The sequence below is a fragment of the Corvus hawaiiensis genome, chromosome 1 (genome assembly GCF_020740725.1).
Source record: "Corvus hawaiiensis isolate bCorHaw1 chromosome 1, bCorHaw1.pri.cur, whole genome shotgun sequence".
In the NCBI taxonomy this organism is placed as follows: domain Eukaryota; kingdom Metazoa; phylum Chordata; class Aves; order Passeriformes; family Corvidae; genus Corvus; species Corvus hawaiiensis.
The window spans coordinates 20,913,063-20,939,524 of NC_063213.1; the positions used below are offsets into that span (position 1 = coordinate 20,913,063).

General features: G+C 34.3%; 1 protein-coding gene across 2 annotated transcripts in view; it reads left to right on the plus strand.

The window, feature by feature from the left end:
* Positions 1-26,462, plus strand: part of ATP9B (ATPase phospholipid transporting 9B (putative)) — a 154,983-nt gene that overhangs the window by 15,395 nt on the left and 113,126 nt on the right. For both annotated transcript variants that reach the window (XM_048295684.1, XM_048295693.1), the window contains exons 2-6: positions 273-446; positions 9,285-9,435; positions 12,834-12,947; positions 16,487-16,595; positions 25,470-25,528. In XM_048295684.1, coding sequence (XP_048151641.1) covers positions 273-446; positions 9,285-9,435; positions 12,834-12,947; positions 16,487-16,595; positions 25,470-25,528 — 607 coding nt within the window. The remainder of the gene's footprint in view (positions 1-272; positions 447-9,284; positions 9,436-12,833; positions 12,948-16,486; positions 16,596-25,469; positions 25,529-26,462) is intronic.

A 26,462-nucleotide genomic window follows, 5' to 3' on the forward strand; every position in this document is an offset into this window, starting at 1 on the left:
CATGCACAGATTATATAAAAAACAGGAATTTCCCTGGAATTATTTATACTAGGATTGACAATGATTGCAGGCCTTTTTGCTGTGTTACATAATTTTAACTAAAATCAGAGTATCTTGTTAATTTGTTAACAAAAATGCATGAGATGCTTAGATGAAAATACCTCCCTAATAAAATCCCATATGCCAAAAATTAACTTGTTACTTTAGGAGATCCCAGTAATAAAAAGTGATATATTGGCTGTTTATTTAGTGCTTTTATTTCATTTTGCCAGGTACCAAGTGGAAGATGAGTCCTCTCATTTGGATGAAATGCCACTGATGATGTCAGAAGAAGGCTTTGAAAATGATGAAAGTGATTACCATACTCTACCAAGAGCCCGAATTTCTCAGAGAAGAAGAGGTTTAGAATGGTTTATCTGTGGTGGCTGGAAGTTCCTTTGCACTAGGTTTGTCACATAGTAGTACTTTTAATTAAAGTTTTTAACTAATTAAATAAATAGTAACTTTGTATTGTGTGATATTAGCAGAGTACAGAACAAGGAATAATTTGCTTATCATGAATCTTTTGATTGATTTGCCTGCATGTTCCTTACTAGGATATTGCCAGCTGTTAAAAAACAGTTTCTGAAGAGCTGATGCTGTTGTGCCTCTCCTGTCTGCCTTGGTGACTTGCAAGAGAGATCATGAACTAAACTCGTATTAATCTGAGGTCCATAATTTGGCATGTATCCTGGTTCTCACTGCCACTCAAAACCACATTAGGATAGAGGGGTTAAATCTTTTGCTTTTGCAGATATTAGTGTGCTAAGTTGACAATAGATACAAATCTATTGATGTTGCTGTAAGGAAAAAGCAAATTCATCAACTATAATGGTTAGTTAACCCTTCAACTTTAAAGGTTCAGGTATAAATGTAACTTGTGGTCTTGGAGTGAATTACAACTGGAATTAGCTCTTGTGATTTGGTTTTTATTTAGAAACTTTCTGTGCCAAACTCTGCTCTATGCAAATACCTTTCAATAGTAATTTTCTTACTAATTTTTAGCAAAACTTCTAAATAGAGAAATTGCTGTTAGGATTATTAAGGATCTTCCTTTTTATTTAATTTGGAATGATAAAATCTGAGAATCAGTCAAGTGAAGTGAGTGAAGCAATTTCAGTGAATTTAAATGACAAATGCTTTTTTTAGCAGATGTTTTTAGAAATGATTTAGATAGAAGTCTTCACAGGTGGTTTTCATGGTGCTTTAAGAGGCCCGTTGTTTTACCTAAGCAAAGCTGCGTTTGTACACCTTCAGTTTTTTAAAATAATTGTTACAAAGCTTTAAAAAACATAATCTGTGTTGATTTCTGTTTTATATAATAGTTTAACAAAGCCTCATGGTTTATTAATTTTATTATAGGGATTAAGTGTTTGGAAGGTAGAAGGAGAGAAGTAAGGTAAAAAAGTTTACAGAAGTAGTGTTTATATATGTAAATGGCTTTTGGAAGCACTGTTTCTGGTACAGATCTACATTTTAGTTGTTGAAAAAAACATTTTTAAGTATTTAAAGAAGTTGTTAATCTTCTGGACATGTCTTAAAATTGAGATAACTTTCAAACAATATACTTTTATGTGAGTTCACTTCTGTGAGTACTAGTGATTATTAGTTACTGTGGTTATATTCCTGTAAGTTTCATGAAAATAGGCGGATCAGTAAAGACTGCACCCTGACATGGAATTTGCAGTGTTTGGATAGAGACAGACAATTGCAAGGTGAGTTTATGTTGGAACGAATTAAAAATTGTAAGAGAATGTCACAACAAATTGTCATTAGTGCTGAAGATTGCAAAATATCGTGTTCCTGCTTGCTTTTTAAAATTGAGAGGTACATCTCAGCTTTCAAGCCTACAAACTTTCAAACCTGTTCTTTCAGTTACTTGAATCATATCTGTGATGGATTTTTGAGAAGGAAAAGAGAAAGAAAATTGTGCTATGGTTTGGTTTTGGTTTTTTTGCCACGCTCTATACATATTTTACTGCTAGTGTAGGTGTGTAGAAGGAAAAGTCTTCACTAAGAAAGAGGCTTTAGGGGAGTATGACTTCTGCTTTGCTGATTTCCTCATCTGAATTTGGACACAATAAAGAGTCCATTTGGTCCTGCATTTATACCTACAGGCATTTTAATCACACCAATGTTCTTTATATCGGAACATCATAGCAGATAATTCTCATTTTTCATGGAAAAAATAATGAAAAAATGATGAACTGATTCTAGCAGAAGCTTGAAATTTCAGTTGGACATTAGCAGACAGAGGATACTCTCACAGGAAAGCTGCAGATGCCTGCTCGGATGAGGTATGGAAAATGTTGTGGAAGGAAGGTGAATCCCGTGGTATCTTATCTACTGGTCCAGTTAGGCTGGATAGAAATCTTGTCTTGGATGAGCATTTCTGGGTGAATGTGTAAATACCCGTCCTTGTAGTAGGGAGGTTTCATCTGGGCTGAGAGCATTATTGAGGCTTTGTAATTGATAAAAGTCAGGGATATGCTGTCAGTGTAAGTTACTCTTTTGGAATGGTTTCTCATTATAATAGCACTTTACAAATTTTTGCTGGGATAGGTGAGTTTTTGAAATGTTATTTTGCAGTTGATAAAGTTACCTAGGATCATGCAAAAAATCATGCAGGAAACTTGGAGGCTATTGTCATACCTGCGGTATTTACTTACACTATGTAGTAGAATTAGTTACAGTGTTTTTATGGGGTGTAAGGTATTGGTTTGGGATACAACCGTGTGTTGCCTTCTTGAAATTGAGAGGAAAATGTGAAAAAACAATTTTCCTGTGTGTTGGTGTATACATGGTATATGAACAACTGAAACTTATTTTCAGAAGACAGACAGAGTTCTCTTAAGTGTAATGTTAAGATTAAAGCAGTCTGAGACCTGTTCAGTTAAACAGAATTTAAAATTTCACTTTGTTTATATGGAAATCAGTACCTCATACCTGCATCTGGGTGAGGTTGAAATCTCAACTTCAACATGTAGAATTTCTTTTTGTGCTTCAAATGAAATTGTAAATTTTTCAAAGCTGTGACAGAAAGATGAACACAACAAAAGATTAGGCATTAGTCTGGATCTGAGCTCAGGGGGCCCCAGATTTCTTTTCGGTTCTCAGTTAAAGTCTTGTGTTTGTGTTCAAAATCACTTTACTTGTTGCAAACAAACAAAAACCTCCATACCCAGTGGGGGTTTTTGTCTGTCTTGCATTGTTAAGATTAATCTCATTTTTGTGAGAGGAAGTTTTCCATCTCTTACTTTGCAGCTTTAGGATTTTATATTCTATAGATTTTTGTTGCTACATTACAAACTGTTACTTTTTAGTTGAAAAAGTTTCACCTGTTTTGCAGAAGCAAATATGGAAGGTTTGACAAAGTTCTGTGTACTTGAAAAATGACTTTGTAGAAATCTTTTATTCAGCTTTTAACTTCAGTTTAGACAATAGACTTGTCGATCAAAATGGAATGGTGTGAACTTTATTTGCAAATCAGCAACTCTTTAAAGAGTTTTCACATTTGCAAGAAAAAAATCATAATTAAATCAAATGTTGTCTTTGATATTGGACAAACTGAAGGCTTAATTCAACCCATATAACTTTTAACTTCAGAAACTGCTTATTTCTTGCTTTCATAGCACAGTTAAAAGAAAACTTTGTGATATAGCATCTGTTTTGTGGTTGTAATCATTTCCCCTTTAACTTACAAATTCTCTTCAAGCTTGTGAAATTATAATGCACATAGATCAATACTCTGGAGTTCTTTGGGCTGGATTGATTTCTTTCTCATGAGATTTACATTCCACTTGTTATCAAAAACCACTTTGTCCCTATGAAAATGGTGCCATTGAATGGCATTTCCATATGAAGTGAAGGGGATATCAAATGCTCGGATTAATTTGGGCTCTAAGATGGTCTGTACGCTTTCAATTAATCTGCAACGCATTTGTTATGCAGAAGCATGGGAAAATGCTGATCTTTTGAGAATGACATGACCACTGTGTTGCTTTTGGCCTGATTATTGAAGCTACCTGTTGAGTACAATAATTACAGTATGTTTTCTTTGCAGAACTAGTTTCTGCTACTTAAAACCTAATAAGGAAAAGCTGACCCTTGCAGACAATATAAAGCTTTTATATTATCTTTCCATTCTGATGAAAATGCTGTTTTGTGAAAGATAGTGGCAGTTAAGCTTGTAGGATAAAAGTAATGAAAAGAGAAAATAAAAAAAGCCTTTATTATTAGAGCTGTAGAGTCAGTTGAGACTTTTACTTTAGCTTTTGACTTGTAGAGATACTCTCTATTTATGAAAAAGTTAAGGGTTCTTATTTAACAATTACTTCAGGTTCTGGTTTGTTGGTGGGGAGTTTTTGTGGTTGGTGGGTTTTTGTTGTTGTTTTTCATTTAAATATGGTATTGATTACTAATATGAAGACTGTGGTTATTGTTCCTTCACATTAAAAAAATACATTAGGAAGCAGGTTAGTAAAAAGCTGTTTAATAGATATGCCTTGAAGTTCTTATATAAATCAGGCAATTTTTCATATATACAGTCTTATATCGATATAGACAACATGGCTTATAACTAGCTTAAGGAAAAGGCTTTCTGTACATGTGTTGAATTTTCTAGGCAAGGGCATTTGAAATACAAACTTAAATCAGTGAACAAGGGTGCACTTCATTTTTTTTTTTATTGCTGAATCCCTAGCATAATATGTGATTTTACATAAGAGTTCAGAAAAATCTGAATTGTGTCTTGATCATGCTACATCTTACATTATGTTTCTAGGCTCTTTGAGGCTTGGAGAATGATACTCTCGTTTATCATACAAATTTACTGAGTACATAAAGCCCATGAAAGGGTCTATACCCTTGCTCAAAAATATTTTATGTATTGGGGAATGTTAATTCAAGAACAGATTAGAAATGTGCTGGATGTTGATAACTTGAGTTACAAAAATTTTGGGTAGACTTCATTGGTGTTAAAATTTTTAATTAATGTAAATTGATGAGGATTTCTGAGGCCAGCATGTCCACCTTGTATTCTTCCTGGGATAAAGCAGTAATTGCTGCTGAGACTGTAAATAGCAGAGTCTAACTGATTTCTATTTTAACAATAATAAAGCTCATCTGAAACATGACAATACTGATTTGGGCATAAACTGTAATATTTTCATCATCTGTGACTTTCTCACCTCTGAGAATTTGACTGTTGATAGCTCTGTGTCAGTCAAATCCCTTTTATCAAAGGTATTGCAGTTGTTTCCCAGTCAGACATCACTCTTGTGTCTGTACTTCTTGGCATTTGCTAATCTAATGGTCATGATGGTGTCTGTTGATCTGTAGCAAAAAAAGTAGTTGCAAGGAGGGCAGACTCCATGGCAAAGAAGGCAGCATAATTATGTTGCTTTAGGTGAATGTTTAATTTTAGCAATAGAGAAGTCCTTAGTGTCTGAGGAAATGATTCTACAAAAGAGACTGTGCCTAATCAAAGATTCAGTCTGTTTACAGTTCAAATGCAAAAAAGGATTGAGCAATGCAGGATTTCAAACATTGTCAGGGAATTTCTATCTACAGGATTGTAGGCAGAGCTGTCATGCCAGCTCACTTTCTCCAGGAAAAAATTATTTTCCTTGGAATTTTTTTCCTACAGATTTGTCTTTACACTTCTCACCGTATAACTAAGGTGTCTCTTCTGTGTCTCCACACCCTGCCCTGGAAACTTAACAAGTTTAAAGCTTTAGTGCCGTGAGCAGTTTATCAAGTAAAAATTCAAGTTGGCACTGACTGGAATCATTCTGCCTTCTGCTGCAAATATATAAACTGCATTGTTTCACCTATTTTTACAGTTTTTTAGAATTTTAAAGGTTGGGGATGGATATAACTGAAAATAATCCCCTTTTATTCTGCATTAGTTTACAACTGGATCGATTTGCAGGCCTGGTTTTCCCATGCAGTTGCCTGAGTTTTTGTGCCAGCACAAGGGAAGGAGCAAGAATCCACACCTTTGTTAGGGGAAGAGGGAGGTACTGGACATCTCAACAGCAGCAGGATCTGTTCACAGCCATTAAACTGATTGTGGAATCATGAAATAGAAAGACTGCTGTTCATTTTGGTTTAAAGACAAGCTTAAATAATTATATTTCTGATTTGTATGTTATTAAATAACAGGGCTGAAGTTTGAAAGTTGAGTTAACACTGTTAAAATTTTTGTGATAGAATTAATTTTTTGTTGCTATTTTAAAGTGACTGGAGAAAGCTGATGAATGGACTTCTATTTGTAACAAAAATAAAATGCATATTTACATAGGATTAAACCAAATTGATGTCTATCCCATAGTGAAAGTTCCGGGGAGCAAATCTTAAGAATCCAGCGTTTAAAATTGAAGTATTTTAAAGGTCAGCTTGTGACTATTGATGTAGTGGTATTTCCATAGCAAAGTTCTTGTTGCTTTGAATGATTTCACTATTGCATAACCTTTAATTTTCTTTAAAAAGACCAACAACTTTCAATTCCATTCTTTGGCAAAATTAATTTGTTACAAGCATGGGATAATGTAGATTACATACAAGAACACTTTAATTGGGATTGTGGCAATGTAAACTAGCTATCAGCCTTCCTTTCCTGCAGTATTTGTGTGTTTCATGATTCTGTAATTGTGAATAAACAGACTAGGAAAGAACCTTAAGAGCTTTCGAGTCAATTCCTTGCCTGTACAGAATGAATTATATCTATCGCTGATGTCTGGTCTAACCACATCTTAGAGACCTGCAGCAATTCCAGCCTTCCTAACTGTCTCCTCCACCCCCGTCATTTAAAGACTTTACTCAATATCTGTCCATGTTGTGCCCACCCTGCTTATTGATCTGCCACAGTTGAAGGTCTGTCATTAGTTAATAATGGTGGACCTAGAGAATAATTGTCACTTTCCTCTTTGCAGCTGGTTCTTACATACTTGAAACCATATTAGGTCCACACTCGGCCTTCTGTGAACAGCTCTGGTTTTTTGGTGTATCTTGTAGTCAGCCTGCCCTGCTTTCTAGACTGTAATTGTTGCTCTTGTGTGTGGTCTCTGTTTTCCCAATAGGCCTGTTTGTTGAAATTTGGTATTCAGAATGGTCCTGTAAGCCAACTGAGATCATGCTAGCACTGATTGAGAGAAAGGAATACATTCATGACTTGCTACAAGTATGCTTGTCCACACTGAACAGATGTCTTTTTTTTGCACATGTATAATATTCACTTTCAGTAAAAAGGCTGCTGCCTTTTTGAGCATTTCCTGGTTCTGTATTTGTGTAGTTGATTATTTCTCTGTAAACTGTGTTGCACTTGTAGCTGTTCAACTGCATTCTATGTCTTCCAGGTAGTTTTTGTAATCTGTCAAGACAGCCTTGAATTCAGATCTGCTCTTTTCATGTACCCCTCTCTCTTCTAGTTTATTTGTGGTCTGAAAAATGAAATATTCAATAGTCAATTACCCAGTAAATTCTAAATAAAGCTTTGCAGACCTTCACTGAAATTACTTTGATTTTATATAAGCTACTCTGCAATTATGATTTTTCCAACTGCATCAGTTCCAAGAATATGTTCCTTTACTTTTCTTATGTCTTGAGAGTTAAATTTTATTTGAGACATAGAATCATAGAATGATTTGAGTTAAAAGGGACCTTTAAAGATTATCTAATCCAGGCTCCCTGGCATGGGCACAGACATCTTTCACTAGATCAGGGCGCTCAAAGCCCCAGGAGTCAATAGCAGACATGTGCTCTAAAACAGTAGTGCAACTGGTTCTTCTCAGAGTGAAATTAGTTCCATTTTAGAGTTTGTTCTTGACATGTCAGTGTTGGTTGTGACTTCTATTTTCTTACGGATGTGTACAAATACATATGAATAGGTTGACTATATAGAAACAGTAAACAGTGCTGAGGTGATTTGATTGTAAATTTCCCTCTTGATCTCAGCCAAATCCTTTCTGTTGGTTTGAATAAAATTTGTAAGAATTTCCTAATGGTTGTTTTCTTTTTGCTGCATCAAAATATCAAATATGCCAGTATATTTGAAAACCTCACTAGAAATTGTTTCTCATTTAAACTTCATCAGTTGATGTAGCCGAAATCTGCTGTTATCAGCTCTGTCAACTGCAGTAGGTGAAGAACACGGAAGGCCTGTCTGCACAGTGTTCCTGATTCACTTGCCTAAAACAGACTCCCAACATGACTGAGGCACCTCCTCACTGTATTAAAAAATAAATACAGATAAATTCTCATTTAATGTGCAGAATTGTAAACTAAGTATATGCAGTGTACAGCAAACCCACTTTTCTTTGCAAATGGTTTCTGGATATCTTTCTGCCTGTAGATAGTACTAGCAAGTGTTAAGCTGATTACATGATGTGAGTTGAGTCACATCCGTGTTTGTTCCTTGTTTTACGGCTGTTAGTAAAGTCTCTTGAGCCTCAGAGGCATCATTCTGTTTGCCAGCCTTTTGTTCCTCCTTGTTGTGATCTCTTCCCATCATTCCTGTATCCTTGCCCAAAATGCAGTTGTTTAAAGTTTGCTGTGAGCTCTTCTCTATCTCACTGCTCGTGGTTTAAATTTCTTCAATAGATTTGTAAGCTGGTTAGGCAAGGATGCTCTTCCTTTCTTCTGTGAACTGAAGTTCCCCCATTACAGGTCATTGTGCAATCTGCATTTACATAGTGGGCTTGTTTTGAATGGTTTTCTGGTTTTGTTGGTCTGGTTTTTTTAAATATATGACAGTGTGGGGTTAGCAGTGGTATGGAGGAAACGGAAGATTTGCAAATTAGGTGGAAATTGTATCCAAAGCTGCTGAAATCTTTTGAACTGTATTGAACAGAAGCCTTATTTCTCTTCAATCATTAGCATAATCTGAGTGTTAGTAATCCAAGATAAAGAGTTTAGCCAAGGAACTATAAGGTATGATGCAGAATCTTATTAACTAGAATTTTTTTGATCTATTTCAGGGTAAGGTGTAGTGAAACTTGTCATTGTATTAGGATTGTCTGCAAATAATGTGCAAGTGTTTACATATGTGTATATCTGGATGAGTTGAATACTCTATAATTGCCCTAAATTTGAGAAGTTAACATCATGCTTTCTTATTTACATGTGGCAGACATTTTTAAGCCTGTTTTTCGTAGGTATTTGCCTTTAGGGGTTCCAGGTTTGGAAATTGTGATGTCACATAGTACATTTTTAGTTTTAAAATAAACAATTGTCTTTCTTTGCAGTTGTTCTGATTGGCTCATAAACATTTGTCGAAGAAAGAAAGACCTGAAGGCTCGCACAGTGTGGCTTGGGTGTCCTGAAAAGTGTGAAGAAAAATACCCAAAAAATGCCATAAAAAATCAAAAGTACAACATCTTTACCTTTATACCTGGGGTAAGGCCACTAAATGTTTTCTGGTGTTGGGCTGACTGTATGTTCTGTAGTGTTTTTTGACTACTCCGCAAAAAGATAATTTTATTTGCTCAGATACTTCTTTTTCTTTCTATATTTGTCTCAATGACTTCAATGAAAAGTAACAGTTGAGAGCAAGTTTGCATTTTTATTAAATTGTTTTGTTTTCAAAGGGATATGTACTTAATTGCAGTCTGAGTGGTTGGAATTCAGTGAAGCTTTTGAAATTTGAGATGGGTTGCTTTGCACTTTTCTATTAATCATTAGAAATTTGTAATCCTTTTAAAAAAAGAAGCACTTCTGCATGCACAGGGCTGACTTCAATTGAGAAGTAAATAGTCAAAAATCACAATTTAGTCCCATGGATATTTTCTCATACTCCTTGCCATTGAAAGTATAATAAATAATGAATTCCAAAATGGACAGCTCCTTAAAGGACAAAAACAACTAACATCTTCAGTTTGTGTCAAAAGTAGGCCTAGTTTAGTACTTTTCAGAGTTGAATTTGTTATTGCAGTTTTTTTGTAGGTGTTTTTGACTTTGAGTGCAGTTCTTCAGGAAATACCTCTGTTGTGGAGTGGAAAGTTTTTATGTCACTTTTTTCCTAAGAAGCCATATTGTACCTTAATTTCAGTTTTTTGCTTGTCATATGCACTGTGCATATGAAGACAAAAGAGACATTATGGTTTTGTCTAGTTCATAGTTTTAAAAAAAATTTCTTGTTACAATGAAATTTAGCAACAGAGAAACAACTTTTGAAACTTAAGTAGTTAAACCTAAAAATGTATCCTACTGTGATAGTATAAATTTTAGTATTACACTTTTGCTCATATTTTTACAAATACCATCCAGAGTTCTGTGGCCCATAGAAAAGCTGAATGTCTTGTACTTTTGAATACCAACATGCTTTGTCTTAAATTTTTTATTTAAGTGATCATACTGATTTATAAGAGTATTGATTGTGTTCTTCTGGCCTCTTTAGTCCAATGAATGGCAGGTGTTTTCTAATCCATTTCCTTATTAAAACAGCAAAAAAAATTAATGGCCTTGTAATTAAGACTGATCTCCTGTCAGGAAAATAAAATGTCACTTATCACATGTGGATAAAATATTCTCATCATTATTGGACAAAGTAAATGTTTTCTTCCAAAGTTTAAATTATTAAATACACTGAAATTGGTTAAGCCACATATGCTTTCCTAAAGGTCACAAAATTCATTAAGCATATAGTAAGGCATTGATTATTGCAACTAGAAATCTGCAGTGAAGATTACAAATCCTGAGCAAGATTCAGGTTCCCTATAGGGATTAGCCATAGTTTGCAATTCCCTGTTGTGAGAGAGAATGTTTGTTCTTTTTTGATATTTTAAAAATCTTGGGTTTAGGCCAAGTAAGATTTTTTATTTGGTGCTAGTATTTGAAAAATCATCAGAAACTTCAAAATGAAGTGAGATCCTAAATGTAAAGCCCAATAGTTGGTGAAAATGAAGTGTTCTCAAATTTTAATTTTCAACATAGTTTAAGACTTTTCATTGATTAGAATAGTGTGTAGCTGTCTTTTTTTTATGCTGCTTTCCTAGAAGTAATTTGTAGGGAACATCTCTGTATTGGTTCTAAACCCATAAATATAACAAAGTCATAAATATTGACTCCAGTGATCTACTCTCGTTAAAATTTTCATAATGTGAAATTTTGTGTTCTCTTTTATGGCTTTTTTAACATTGAAGCATGGGTAATATTCAATGATTTCATATCCAAATACAAACTTAAAATAGTGCTTAGATTAACAGAATTTTACTTGCTGGCTAAAAGAGCTGTAACATTTCCAAAATATCACCTAATTTCTGAACATTTTGTAAAATACTAGCTGCTTCTCCTTTTATACCAGTCTTTCAATTCCCATTTATAGTTTCCTATACATCTTGATACAGCTGCTTAGGAATTTTGCATGTGTTTCCATAAAACATACCTTCTGTGATGGGCAGATTTTGAAGATACCTCTCCTGAACTTCAAGGCAGTAGTTTTATTAGTTTTATGTAGCTGGAGACTTTTCAGTTTGCTTTACTGGACTGAAGTGCTTAGCTTTGTGTTGAATGAACTGTCAGTGGTCTGTCAGGATTCAAAAGATTTGTAGGAAGGTGCTTTTTAACTTCCACCTTCTCCTACAAGATTTGTGCCTCCTAAAGTAGTCTGTGGACTTTTCTTTGACCTGGTGTATCAAGTTTTTATAAACAGTTAAACATATTAGCAGAAATGAGTGTATGAACTTCACCAGGCTCAACACAAGGTGCAGGTTCAGCCTGAAATACTTTCATTTTGGAAGAAGGCTCTGATCTTTCCAACAACTTCAGATTTTACTTTTTTACCTTTACAGTTCTATTGGTAAATCGTGAAATAGCATTCCATGCTCTGGAAAAAAATCTAATGCTTGGAGGCTGTTTAGGTAGTCTTTAGCTGAACTGGCAGTTTTGAGGTACCACTACTTTTTTGTGCCTGCCAGAAAGACACTTTGAAATGAACTTTCCTGAATATTTTTTCCTAGAACATAGGTTTTTACATAATTAAGTAATAATGTTGGACTGGTAAAAGCAATAAACATGAGTCAAATAACTTTGATTTTTATGCAGAAGTCATTGTAATATTAACTGAATTTTAAGATTAAAAGATGGAGGCAATCTTTAAATGTGGCTTTTGGATCTATTTTGAATGTTTTATCTTTGAAATAATTGGTTATTCATTTTCTGAAGTCTCAGTGTTCCAAGTTCAGTAACCACTTCTCTTAATGTTGCTGGAGGTGCCATGTTACCCTGGCTTCCTGAAGAAATATGTGAAAGTCTTTGAAGATTCAAAATTCTATAAAATGAATAATGTTCTTAGCATTGTAATTACGACCAAAGCAATCTTGAGAACATGCAGTTGCTGAAGTGGTGCTTTTAATTTCCAAAGGAATCTCTGCATCTGTCATTGCTTTGGAATATGGGACAATGTATTCTGTGATAAGTTTACTGTGGGTTCACTTAAAAGTTGGCTAATTAGCTCTGAGTTTAGACCAAATCTTTGATTTATTAATAAATATATCCTAGTACCTATATTTAAATATTTGCCCAGTGATCTTGATACATAGACCAGTTTTCAAAATACAAAAGCAAATTGCAAGGCAATAATATCAAAGGATTTTTCTCCACAAAAATAGCAGTATAATATTAAATAATGTAGTAGTGTGTGATGATATATATTGTTCCATATAAGTACCGTAATAATGCCATCTATAAAAGTATGATAGATAATGCTTTTATATCTCCTATCATGAAAAAGTATACTTTATGTATATTATGGGTACAGATTTTAAGACATTTATCTGTTTTCTTTTTCATTTTAGGTTTTATATGAACAGTTCAAGTTTTTCTTGAATCTCTATTTTCTCGTCGTGTCCTGCTCACAGTTTGTACCAGCACTGAAAATAGGCTACCTGTACACATACTGGGCTCCTCTGGTAAAGAGAAAAATACTATTAACTAGAAGTTTTGGGGTTTCAATGTCAATGAAAGGTTCATGTCTATGTACATTGCATAAACCTGCAACTGCTAAACTACAGTGGTCAAAGAACATAAGAGAAGTAAAATGCTTATTTGAAAGCTGTTGTTTGATAGCCCTCCCTTCCACTCACCTACTATGTCTCTGCCCCACAGGCTAGAGGTCATTTTTGTTAACTAGCTAGCCTGAGTGTGTAGTGCTCTGTTCTGCCTGCTGGTCATTCAAGAGTTTAAAAAAACCAACAAGCAGGAAAAGCTAGAGAAACTTACTGGGTAACATAAGTAATTTGTGTGTTAAATATCTTTCCATTTATTGTTATTTTGGTGACTACTTAGTGTTTTCAGACTAGGTCAGAATTGTGAGCATAAATTTTTTGCATTCCTTCTGTATCAGTTTTGATCACAACCTTTTCTCACAAAAACTGAGATAAAATATTTTAAGCCATGGATAAATCAGGAGGAAATTGTGCCTTGAAAATAAGTTACTAATTAAACATGCTTCTCCTAATCAATTACCCTGCCAGTCGCACTGGCTTTCTTTTGATACGTCTTTTTATTATTGAGCCCTCTGCAGTATTTTCTTGGGAAACTGTTCAAACAGCTTCTGACTCAGGTTTCCTACAGTTTGAAAACTGAATTCTCTTCAGAGGAGACCCTTTTGGTAGTCTGCCAGCTGCATTGCCATGATCTGGAATTATTTTCTTGTCTTAACCAGATCATTACCTTTTCTTTCATCTTCTTCCCAGTCCCTCCACACTAGGTTTAAAGACAGGAAGAACAAATGCCTTATGTTTTGAACTTTTTTTAAAAATTGGTATTTTTCAGTAGCATTTATTCTCAGTGGTATTCAAGAAGAACTGACATGCTGACTGCTTGAGTAAAGGTCGTTCTTAACAAGTCAATAGAGTAAATATTCTGGATTGATTTCATTGTTTTAATTGTTGTAACGTGTCCTTTAAACTATGGATAAATGGAGACACCGTTCTGGGTGTTCTTCCCACCTCTCTTTCCAGACAACTTTTTCCTTCTGTTGCAACAAAAAAACACTTTCAAGACAGAAAGCTTGTTCAACAGAGAGATTTAAAATGGATATTTACAAAGTCTTTGTCACTGACGTAGAAAAAAAGACCTTGTCTGGAAGTTGATCTGTTCACCATGATGTGCTGGGTGCAGCGCTATGCATTAGTGGGGTAGTAAGGAAAAAAATCCAGCATCTCAGCCCATTTCTACCCTGCTCAAAGAAGGGAGAAAATACTGTATTTTGCAAACACCAGTAATCTGTTCTGTATAGATATGTTTGTCTCATTCAAGGGTATTTTGAATTATGTATCCTGGTTTTCACACACAGCTTGAAAATACCAATATGTCAATATCTTGTTTTGCCAAACTCACTTGTTTCTACTTTAATAGCTTTTCTACTAATAATCAACCTCCAGGTAAAAGACATCAACTGAATGTTGAGCAAAGCTAAGTATTATGAGGAAAATACAAAACATTTAAGTCAGATCCTTTGGTCTGCTTTTGCTGCTTAACAGATAAGTTTAGGTTTTTTTGAAGGGTGTGTAACTGCTGCTAAAGTAATAATCAGAGGAGTAGCTATGACTTGTATTTTGTCTCAAAATTTTAAAGGAAAATTTTTTGCCCTGATACTTAAAACCAAATGAATAGAAGTTGACTGTTGTTAGAAGGCTTTTGGGGTTTTTTGGTGGTGTATGTGGATTTTGTGGGTTGTTTTGTTAGGTTTTTTTTTGCCTTTCGTTTATTTCAACAGTTTTTACAGCACAGATACACTGAGATCAAGCCCCAAAGTTCTTAAAACAAGACTGCTTTGCTAATTTATTGTCAATTGCTGTAAGGAATGGACTTCTTGTTTCTACTCCAGCATACAAAGGTTTTAAAGCATACAGGTTTGATTGTAAGAAGTACACTAGAGATACTTACCTGCTTAAAGAAAGATGACAGGTTTCTTTTGTTAAACTGGCTTCACAATTTCAGCTCTCCTTTGGAAGAATATCAACTTCCTTTGAGCAAATGACTAAAATGAGAAGTGTCTTCCTTAAATTGTTCCTCATAGTCATAGTCAGCTGTACTCAGCTGCTCTGCACAGGGCTGCTAGAGGAAATTCTTGCAATTAACACCTTGCGTTCTATGTTTTGATTGCTGTCTAGTAACAAGGTGTGTGAAAATGACAAATATATTTAAAGGTGCTTCAGGAGTGCCCTTTTTTATGCTGCTAAAATATCTATATTGTCAAAGCATATGAAATGGTGCTGTCAGAAAGGGGGAAAATCTGATTGTTCATTCAATTATGCCCTGGGAGTAAAAAGAGAATGCTTTTTGCATAGGCCATTTTTTGTTCTATGTAGTTGCAGTATAATTGTAGCCAATGTAAACCTGAACAAACAAGTAGTGCTTAACTATAAGGTCACAACTTATATTAGAATAAGCCTTGGAACTTTGGTCTGGAACTGCGAAACAGCCCTAAAATCCATAGGAGGATTTTAGTCAACACTCTTTTAGGAAAGCTCTACACCTTCACTCCTTTCATATTGCTGGGACATGAGGGGAAGGTTGGCAAACTGTCGAACTTCTGCAAGAGAAGTCTAATGGCATAAATTTTCTTTTATAAAGTATTGGTGGTTGTCTGAAGCTAGATAGATAATGCAGAATCTTATTTGTTGGTGGATTTGTTAACATTTGAATTTTGTATCCATCTTGTTTATAATAATGAATGATACTTTTACTGGTGAAAATTTTATTTCTCTTTCACTGATGGAGAAAAACTCAAGTGCTAAGTCTAAGCCAGAAGATCTGATCTGAGGAGGTTTAGAGAGGTAGAGAGGAAATTTATGTGCTTACCCCTGAATTGTTCTGTGTTTTTTAGCTTAGGACTCTTTCTAGCCAGGGACCGTCACAGCTGAGTGAAGCACTCTGTGTGCTTCCAGTAGAAGCCGCAGGGACACTGCCCTGTGAAAGAAGCAGCTGAAGCATTTAGACACTTTTTCAGAACAAATGCCCTTTGTCTATATTTGTGATGTGTTGCTAAATAACTACATTAAAGATGCAAAATTATTAAGCTAGCCATCCATTTATCTTTTTTGTGTATTAGGAAAAACACAGTTTTTCAACATTAGAATTGGAAACTTTTAAAATGCCCTAAAGTTTGTGGAAGATAAGGAAATATGTATGCTTATTGAAACTAAAGGCTGTCTTTAAGTAATCCAAAGCACTTTCCTTTTTTTGCATTTCAAAATACTGTCTCATTTATGTGTACTTGGACATATAGTTACTCTAATTATATTTGTACAATGTGCAAGTATGATTTGGTTTTTGCTTTTCAAGATCCTATTTTAACTTATAGAAGAAAAGACTCAAATCTAAATTAAAAAAAGAAAAGCAAATACTCTAAGCACATGTTCTTACTCTGTGTAGTGTTCCTACTTGTCTATTTCTATTCTAGCACTGAGAATTCTGAATTGCATAATTGTATCTTTAACAGGGATTTGTTTTGACGGTCACAGTGGTACGGGAAGCTGTTGATGAGTTCCGACGTTACAAGAGAGACAAAGAAATGAACTCACAGCTATATAGCAAGCTGACAGTACGAGGTTAGCAAAACCACTCATATAAATCCTTAAAATATTTCATCTTTTTCTTATTTATACATTTGCAGGCTTTCAGTTCAAAGAAATAACTAATAGTTTCAAGCTGTAGAACTCAGAATGAAACTGATTGAACTAAATAAAGCATGTGATTTCCCTTAGAGAAATATGATTGTTAAACTTGGCCTTTTTATAAGAAGTTTTATAAATATTTGGTTGTTTGTCAAAGAAAGGTGTATGACTATAATTGTATGTATTTTTTAAGAATTCTGCTGTTTAGTACCCTTACTTCAAAGTGCAGTTCACCTCTGAAATTGATGATGAACTCAACGACATTGTCTACCATGTATCAAGTATATATAGGAAATAAGGGAGCAGTAAATAATTAAACTAATTAAAATTCACTAGAGCCTTTCAAATTTGGTGGATATATTTGTGCCTAAGAAAAGGAAGGTGTATTGTGAGTCAGCTTCAGTATCAAAAATATTAATTTGAATTTTTGCATGTAATTTGAAATCTATTTGATCATGCAATATCCGGAACAGCCGGTTTTCTTTCATGAAAGGAGAAATCAGTTATGACTTTTTTTGCACTCAACACCTTTGACAGGTTTTCTTGAAGACTTTTAAGGAAGTGGAGCACTTCAGATGCGAAATGACGAATTTGATAGGATATTGTAAATTTTAAACAAGGGCATAACAGAGAACTATGCATTGCTCTTCACTTTTATGTGCTTAGCATGTTTTACTGATGGATTCAGAAAAGTGCCTCATAGAAAGGTGCCAAAAAATAATGAATAACCTGTTATCAAATCTAATGAATAACCTTACAACACGACCTTGCTATTACCGTCAAAAGGTTTTTTTCCTCTGTTGAGGATTTTCCTTGGCATAAAAATTCTAAAAGTGGGAAGTTAAGGAATGTGAGGTTGCACCTCAAGCACTTAGAGTATATGGCAGACATTGTGCCAAATGTAAACTCTTTTTGCTTCTTCCCAACACACATTTCAGTGCACTTTTTAGTATATATTGGTGAGTATTTACTGAAAGTCAATGGGAAGAGTAACATCATCAGATCTTGGAATCTTGTTTAGAAACTAAACTCTTGGAGTAGCTCCAGATAATATTCTCTCCAGAAAAAATGGATGAAAAGCTTGTAATGTAACACAAGTATGTTCTGTATGTTCCCATTTCTTTAAGTAATTGGAAGGTAAACAGTCACCAGTCTCATTGGTGATGGCATAGCCTAGCAGCTGAGAGGCATTCATGCTGCTTCCTTGCAGTATGGACGTTTGCATTGTTTTCTGGAGTTTCCGTACTGAAGGGAGCAACTGTAGGGAATACTCTCATGTTCTTCCTTTCCTTATCAGTCTGAAATAGTGTTATCCACATTTAGAAGTACAGCTCTTGAAGTTTGGCATACGGGACAATTGGCATAGCTGTAATTTGTTTAACACAAGAGTATCCAGATCTTTTACAGTTGTTAATACAGTCTGTTAGGAAATGGACTCTTAATGGTTTTTGTTTCGGAGTTGTAATTTAAACTGCTAGTTGGCCTATTTGTTTTTTAGATCTGTTATGGTAGGCCACTGAACACTCACCTTTGAAACAGATAATACAGTCCTACCCTACTCAGCAATAGTGTTAGTAATCTGAAATTCTTAATTCAGGAAGCACATGTACAGTTTATAGTTACCTTTGTGATGTAAATGTCAAGACTGACATTTGCTCTTTTAAGAGCAAAGTTTGGTGCATTTTGTGCTTCTCTTTTTTAAACTTATGTTTAGAGTTAATAAGCATTTAAGCAGCATTTAAGTAGTTTTGGAATTGCAATTTCCTCTTTCCCAGCTCATGAAATATTTTGTGAGGGTATATGTGTTTGAAAAACCCTTCATTTTGTGGCTTCTCCTAGAAATAAGGAAGTTGTCAATGAAAATTGGATTTGGTCACGTTGAGGTGACTGTCTTCTAGATAGAGAATAGAGACTTAAAAGTAGTATACAGTAGTATATAGGTAAAGCCCAGCAGCTATATCAGGAACTGACACATAGAGAGCAGTGACTTATTAAAAAGAAGCTTTTAAAATGCCCTTTTTAAAAAGAGGAAAAAAAAAAAATCAGCGTTTACCTACAGGAGTGTTTGTCTATTTTGACTTTTGGACTTTGGTGTCAGTGCCATCATGAATTCATACTTGATTTTTGTTCTGTTTTGTGTGTTTTTTGAAGACTGATATTCTACAGAAGTAAAGATTCGAGAACTGCTTACAATGAGCTCTGAATCCCATGTTGACAATTATATGTGATCATTGAACTAACATCATTTTGAGTAATGACCAGTTTTATGAGTGAAAACATTACTGTGCTTACCACTCAAAACTGTTGTACTATATGTTGCCACAAACCCATATATAAAATCATGAGTAAAATCATGATAAATTGCCCTTTTTTCCTAATACAAGATTCTTCCATAAAAAGGTGTTCTGTGAGATATAATCATGATACAAAAAAATGGGACTTCTTCTGTGATAATATTAGACCAAAATTTTTTATGTGTTTGAGAAGGATGTAGGTTTATCTTATTTATCTGTGTAAATTAATAAAATCAAGTACTATGCTTCCATGCACTATTTTTAAAAGTAACTTTCAATATAATTACTTAATTTTTAATATTGACAGTATTCTTCAAGTGGAAAAATTTGGTTAAGCCTACTATACTAAAGTACAGGCTAATGGTTTGAAGAAAGAAGGCTTTGTTACTTGTGAATGAACAAACTTGATACTGATTTAATTAAAAGCCTGAAAAATGATGCCACTCTTAAGAGTCACTTTTCAGAGTGGAACTACACTTTATACTGCTATAGCATCTTTTTTTTCCCTAGTGGTTTTATGACTTGTGCTAGTTATACAGTCTTTTATTTGAAATATTTATTTTTTTCCATCTCAAAGGTAGAGAAACTGACATAGAGATGTTAAGCAGATTGCCCATGCTCCATTTGGACAGTAGGAAAACTTAAAATTAACAAGGTTCAGTTTTCAGTTTTTGTGTATAAAAATGAAAATGTAATGAAAATCATTTGTAGTTAGTTTTTTTCCAAATTATGTGTTTACTAAAGGAAAATAAACATATTTGTAGCAATAGAAGTTAGTGGGATCTAAATTATGATTAATTACTTCCATAAAGATAGTGTGGGTAGGCTGATTTTTAAACTAAATTTTTTTTTATGCAGTGTTGCAGTAGATTAAAATTGGGAAGTCTGTGACTACCTAACAGGCTTAACTTTCTGTTGGAGTTTTCCATAGTCTTGGGAAATCCTAAACGTGTAAAACATGTGAATGCTGTCTTATGACTTGTATTTTGCTAGTGTAAGAACCACCAGCTTTTGAAGATAAGGGTATTCACACTAGGAACTCTTGTAAGACTTAGAATTTCTTTCTAGTAATTGAAAATCGTGAATATGTATTCATTGTAATCAGTTGTTTTTCATAATAATGATCTGTTCAGAGCAGGAAATCAAGGGAGAATGGGACATCTCTTTTAAGTGTTGCTTATTTGTAGTTGGACAGCTATTGGCCAGATTAACATCCATAGGCTACTTTTGATTCATGAGATACCCAGTGATACACAGTTCCCTATTTGTCATGTAACATGGAAAAGCTCAGACACCCCTTGTTGAATTTGCAGCATGTAACTTTGCACTGTTTGAGTTGGCAAACCTGCTGAATGTGAAGTTGGGATTGTTTCTATTTTTTCAACCCTTCATGGCAGGTGATGAAACATGCAAATCAGTAAATGCATTGAATTTTCTCAGTAAGCAAGTCAGTTAAGGCTACCTGTCTCATGTCATGAGATTCTTTTACCTTGTTTCCTTGATTATGGTATGAAATATATTAAGTTGTTCAGTGTATGAGGCATTCTGCTGTCTTAATCTTATTGAGATGTTTGCTGCACAATCTGCTTTGCTGCACAATCTGCTTTGCTGCATGTGAAAGTCTACAGATCCTTAATAGACAGTTTTCAGTCAGCATTCAAGTTTAAATTGGAAGGAGGAATTGAAATTATCTGACTGTTGAAGGTTCTGTAAATTTAATTGCATTTTTCTATTTCAGACCAGTTCACCTGCATATCCTTTTGTAGAGTAGAAAACTGCAGTGGAAAAAAAATTAGACCTGGGCATGCAGGTTTGGGAGGACTTCTGGTTTTCTTACCTAAGGGACCATTATACATTTGACAGAGTTTCTTGTCTTATGCACTTAGGTATGACCAATTAAGTGCCTATAAAAGACTGCTATTCTGTAGAGGAATCACCTTCAGTTTATAAACAGGCTATTATCTATTTCATTAGCCTGTGAAAAGCCAATTGGATAATAAAATTGTAAAGCAATTTTAACAATTTTTTTCTCCCTTTCCATTCTTGAAGTTGGCAGTTCTGAACCTTTCCTAGTTAGGTTTATCTGTGCAGTGTTACTGAAGTTTCTGAGAAAAAAAGATCAAGAAGAAAATAAGTCACTATAATAGTCACAAGTACAAGTGGCAGAAGAGGCCTGCATCTGTCACTTTATCTTATAATGTTTAACATGTTGCAGAACTCTCACTTTGCAACCTGCTAAGCAAAAGAAAAACTGAATTTCAGGAGAGGTAAGTTTAATGAAATAATTCCATCCAGGCTTCAAATGTGAAAGACTTAGGTCTTGGCTGTATCCTTAAAGGCTATTAAGGAATGTAACAAAGTTGAAAACATACATGTAAAACTGTGAAATTAAGAAAATATCAATAACCAGTAATTGCTATACAAGACGAAAAAGTATGAAAGCAAGTATGTTTCTTCCGGAGACCTACAGTGATTTCAATTTTTTGTTGTTGTTGTTAGAATTTCAGCTCTTCAAGAACAGGTTGTCCTTCTGGTTTGAAAAACCAGTGTGTTAAGAGACCACACTATATCTGAATCTAGAGGTACAACATTAGGTCTTTATTGCTTGCAACATTTCAGACCTACTCATGACTTTATTCCTGGTATTCAGACCATTTGGAACAGATGAGTTTTTAAAAAATTGTATAATAATTTTTATCTTATTTTTTATAAAAAAGTTTTATAAAAATTATATAGTAAGTTTTATCTTATTAGGGAAGCAGTACTAAAAACAGAAACAGAACTTGAAATTTTAATGCAAGAAAGAATTTAAAATAGAGCCCAGAAGAGAGGAAAAATCAAGGGGACTGGTATTGCTTCTTTTTGCAGCATTGAGGAGATTGGATAAGAAAGAATTTTACCCAAGAGGAGACAGGACGCATAGGAGGGAAGCTAGGAAGCTTTATTGTAGAGTTCTACAATTGGTGGTTAAAGACTAACCTCTCTTCACTATGTAAGATGGAGTTTGAAAGAACAACCTATGGACAGCACTTGCTCTGGAAGATCAGCATCCTCACCTTGGACTCGCTGTAGCTTTGAGTTTTTCCCCACTGCCTGCCTGCTCTCTTCTCCTCCAACTCCCCATTATGTTATGTGTACTCTAATTATGCCGACAGTTCAGGCTAATAGATATCAGGGGAAACTTTCATATAGTCTATACTGCCATCAGTCAAGAGTTTTGTGTTTATGGGTTAGAGACAAGCACTATTACTAACTCTACAAGCAGTACTTTGGACAGCATTCAAGGTACCATGGTTAAGATGTAATATCAACTTAGAAAGAATTTGAAAATGCTGTTTTCAGGAGTGTCTGTTCTTTCATGAGTGGCAGTCAGGTGGTAGAGTCACTTTTTAATAAAAAGAAGCATAGTTTATACCCACATTTTGTTTACTTCATCTCATTTTTTTGTGTGAAGTACTTGTTAGCACGTATGAGATATTTATTAGTTTTTCAAATCATTGCAGTTCATTTAAACTGGCTTTATCTCGGGACTATAATGACTTACTACAGACACATTTCAGTGTTCCAGTTCTGCGTAATTTTATACGTTGCTGTAGGCAAAAGCCTTGCGCCTTGGTGGACTATAAAGTCTGGATGCGCAACCACTTCTGACAGCTTTGGACGTTTTATTGGTAATTACACAGATGGTGAAGTGTGTCTTGCTACGGAGATGTTTTTAGAGAAAAAATAGTTTGCAAAAATAATTTATGCAGTGAATAACATTCAGTGTCTCTTTTTTTCTAAATGCATCTTCACTAAGATGTAGTATTGCATTATTTTAATGTTCTCCGAAATGGTATCTAATGAGTCTCATTTTTGCTAGCCTAAAAGAAAGTGTTATGTGTTGACTTTTCAGAATTTTAAGCCACTTTTTAAATTACAGCCACATTTTACCATTTAGTTTTTAATGTAATATATCCTGCCATTCAAATTCATTGTAGAATTGTCCTGTATGTATGTAAGGCCTTTTCCTTACTTGTGAAGATGTACAGGATGATCTAACAAAACATTTTAGTGTCTAATAAAGAGAGCATTCTGTTCTGTCATACTAAGCCACCTAGAAAACAGTCTGATAAGGAAACTTTTCAATTCATTACGTGAAATTCCTGGAGTTGCTAGATTAAGTACAAACAAAGGTGCAGTGTGCATTCCTCTTGGTGTACGTGGCACCAGAAGTCTTTATGTCTGCTCTACATCATGTTGTACGTGAACATTCTACCTTCTCTTGGCCTCTCAGGCTTAGTGTCTTTTGGTCTTTACTGTAGGTGCAGTTAGGGCCTGACTGTGGAAAATCTGGTTGATTTTCTAATCTAAGCTGATAAAATTGCCAGTAGTTGCATTTGGTTAGTACCTCTGAGTAGTTTTGCTTATACATGACTGTACAGGTGGTGTTGATCTGATACTTGTCATAGCTCATACTAGAATTTTTGTGGCTGTTATTGCTATAATCAGGTGATTGACTGATAAATTGATGAAAATTGTTAGCAGAAGAATGGAAAACAACATAAGAAATGCTATCCTTTTGGTAAAGCCATTTCTTTTGTTAGAAAACAAAGTAACATTACAATGTTTCTTCTGGTATATACTATTCACTTCTAGTCAAAACTTCGCAATTTTTAAGGAGAACTCACAGGCTTGTGCGGGTAAGCAGGTGAAATATGTTGGGTTTGTGTCAGACTGTTCTTTTAGTGGTTGAGTTTCAATATTAGTTACTTGAAATTTTAAAAAAATAAAATCTTTTGATACATTGACACTAATTTAATTCCCATAGGTGTCTCAAAATTCTTGTAGAGAACTGCTGATGTTCTTGCTACAGCTTTTTATAGCTTCTGTAGTCTTCTGCTACTTCCTCTACCCTCACAAATTTATCTATTGAAGATAGAATTTGTCTTATATTTGAGAGCGGAGGACAGAAAATGCTTCTGGCAACTGAAAAATAGAACTAGTGTAAAAGGTCATTGTCAGTAGCAAAGTTTGGCTCTCAGAAGTAACTTCTCAGGCAGGCCAAACAAAAATCGTGATTTTCCTGACATTGCACATTTTAGAAGTGCTGTTTTAATGGAAAATGTATTAAATATTAGCTGTATATCACAGGAATACATCTATTTTTGACTGAATTAGACATAAAGCAACTGCTGCTTTTGCATGAAATTTTAAAGAACAAGTACTCAAAATAATTACTCATAATGTGAGTCTTACTGCCTTTTATTAAATGTATATAAGTATAACAAATTTTGATCTCTCTTTATTGAGGGTTGTAATGAGAAGGTCTCATGGATTTGCATCCTACCCTATGCTTAGAATAACTGAGATGTGACTGTGCATTGACAAATCTGCTACATAGTATTTTTGATTAAACTTCAAACTCAGTTTGCTTCTCATTCTGTGATTTTGTGTGTCTTCTGTTCTAATTCATTCCACCTGTCATTTAGAACTCCACCACCTTACCATATTTTGATATACTTTACATCTTATACCAGCTGACCAGATACCTGCTGCTTGGAATCATGATAGTATTTCTGTTGAGGAAAGATCATACTTACAGGGGGTGTGTTTCAGCTCAGCAGGCTTTTTAAATATGTGTGTGTGTTTAGATCCTCAGGGTTTTTTGGGTTTTGGTTGTTTTTAACTTTTTTTGGAGTTGTAACAGGAACCTGGGACTAGAACTCCTGAATTCTAATGAGATCAGCAATAACATATTTTGGGCAGTAGCTTAACCTCTCTGTCTCAGTTTTTCAGTCCATCAAATAAGAATGTTAAAACTTAACAGTCTTACAAATATTAATACCCTACAGAATGTATGGAAATTAAATTGGAAAATCTGCTGTATATATTTTTGAGTGAGTTGTTCACAGCAGTTACTGAATGGGCAGCTTTAGAGAATGAAAAACTTCTATTTCAGCTTTTGATATTTTACTTTTCTAGAATTAAATCTTTAGGCATTTCTTTGACTTCAGAAAGATTTACCCTTTTTTCTGCTATAATTGCCAACAATATCAGATGGTGCCAATTACATCAGGAGCTTTAGTGGTCAAGCAAAGTTACCTGTTAGTAACTGGGCTGTGAACAACAACTCATGTGTGAGAGAATGCTTCATGACTATAAACTTAATTCTTGTCAGACACAGAAATGCTGTCTAGTAGATGTGAAAGATTCCTTTTTCCAATTTTACAGCTCTATTGCTGATACCATAGATCAGGCTTGAGCATCTCCCATATGTATTTTTTCCTCTAATACTTCTGCAATAGCTAACTGGTTACAAAGCTGGAATTTTTTTAACCACTGAGTTATTTATTCAAACAGATGAAATGTATTTGTCAATGTGTTCAGCAGAGATCTGTTTTGTATAAATTATAATATTTTCACTAAACAGTAACATCTATAAATAACACTTGCATTCTGGGATTTATATTCTTGTTATTCTTTATTGATGTCTGCTTAAGTTGATTACATTTCTTTTTTTTTTTTTTTTAAGGTAAAGTGCAAGTTAAGAGTTCAGACATACAAGTTGGAGACCTCATCATAGTGGAAAAGGTTGATACTTTTAAAATATATTTTAGAGGCTAAAGATTATTAACATGCTAATTATCTTCTGAAGAAAAATGTATCAAGGTACTTATCTGTGAAGTCCTAACTAGCTAGTATTTTAGTTCAAGTCCTGTTTGAGAATCTTCAAGGAAGTCTATTATAGAATTAATTATATTTTAATTGAATGTATATATTTATATTTTATGAGTAGGCATATGCTTAAATCAATCTTGGGAAGGGAATACAATTACAGAATTTACTGCCCTGACATGTGCTGTGCTGAATGTTTTAAGATGTCTCCTTACTCATACACTCCTTCTGGTGGTTAGATCAGTGTTTTTCTGTCCGAAATTTTCAGGGATAAGCTTTATTTATGCATGTGTGTGTGTGTATATATATATTTATATATTTGTATTATTTAAATATTATATGTGTCTAACTATATGTAATTAAATAATAAGAAAGTTTATATGTTTTTTAAACGGACCAAAAGCTTTCCAGTTTGTTTGCAGATGGTGAGTGAGAGCTGTGAATTCTTCTTTGCTCTATAGTAACATTATAATAAAGATTGTTTCTTATTTCGGTTGCCTTTCTGGGCTACTAAGAAATTACTGCGATCTTAGAAGTCAACTTAAATTTGTTGTCAGAGGTAACTATTTTTGCTTAAATTAATTCTGGAAAGGCGACTCACTTTATGGATGCCTGCAACTAATTCCCATCACACTTGGTATTAGAGAGCTAATCCATTGAGATGCTGGAAGGAGGCACCTCAAATTGAAGATTGTATCTGCTTCTGCTTGTTTTGGAAGACTTCTTTTTCCTTCCTTTCTGTTTCTTCTGTAGTTAAAAGAAAAAAGCCTGTACACCCAAGTCTCATTTGGCTTGATGCTCTCAGCTTAAAATATATATATTTTCATGTAGTTTGCACCATTTCTTGCTT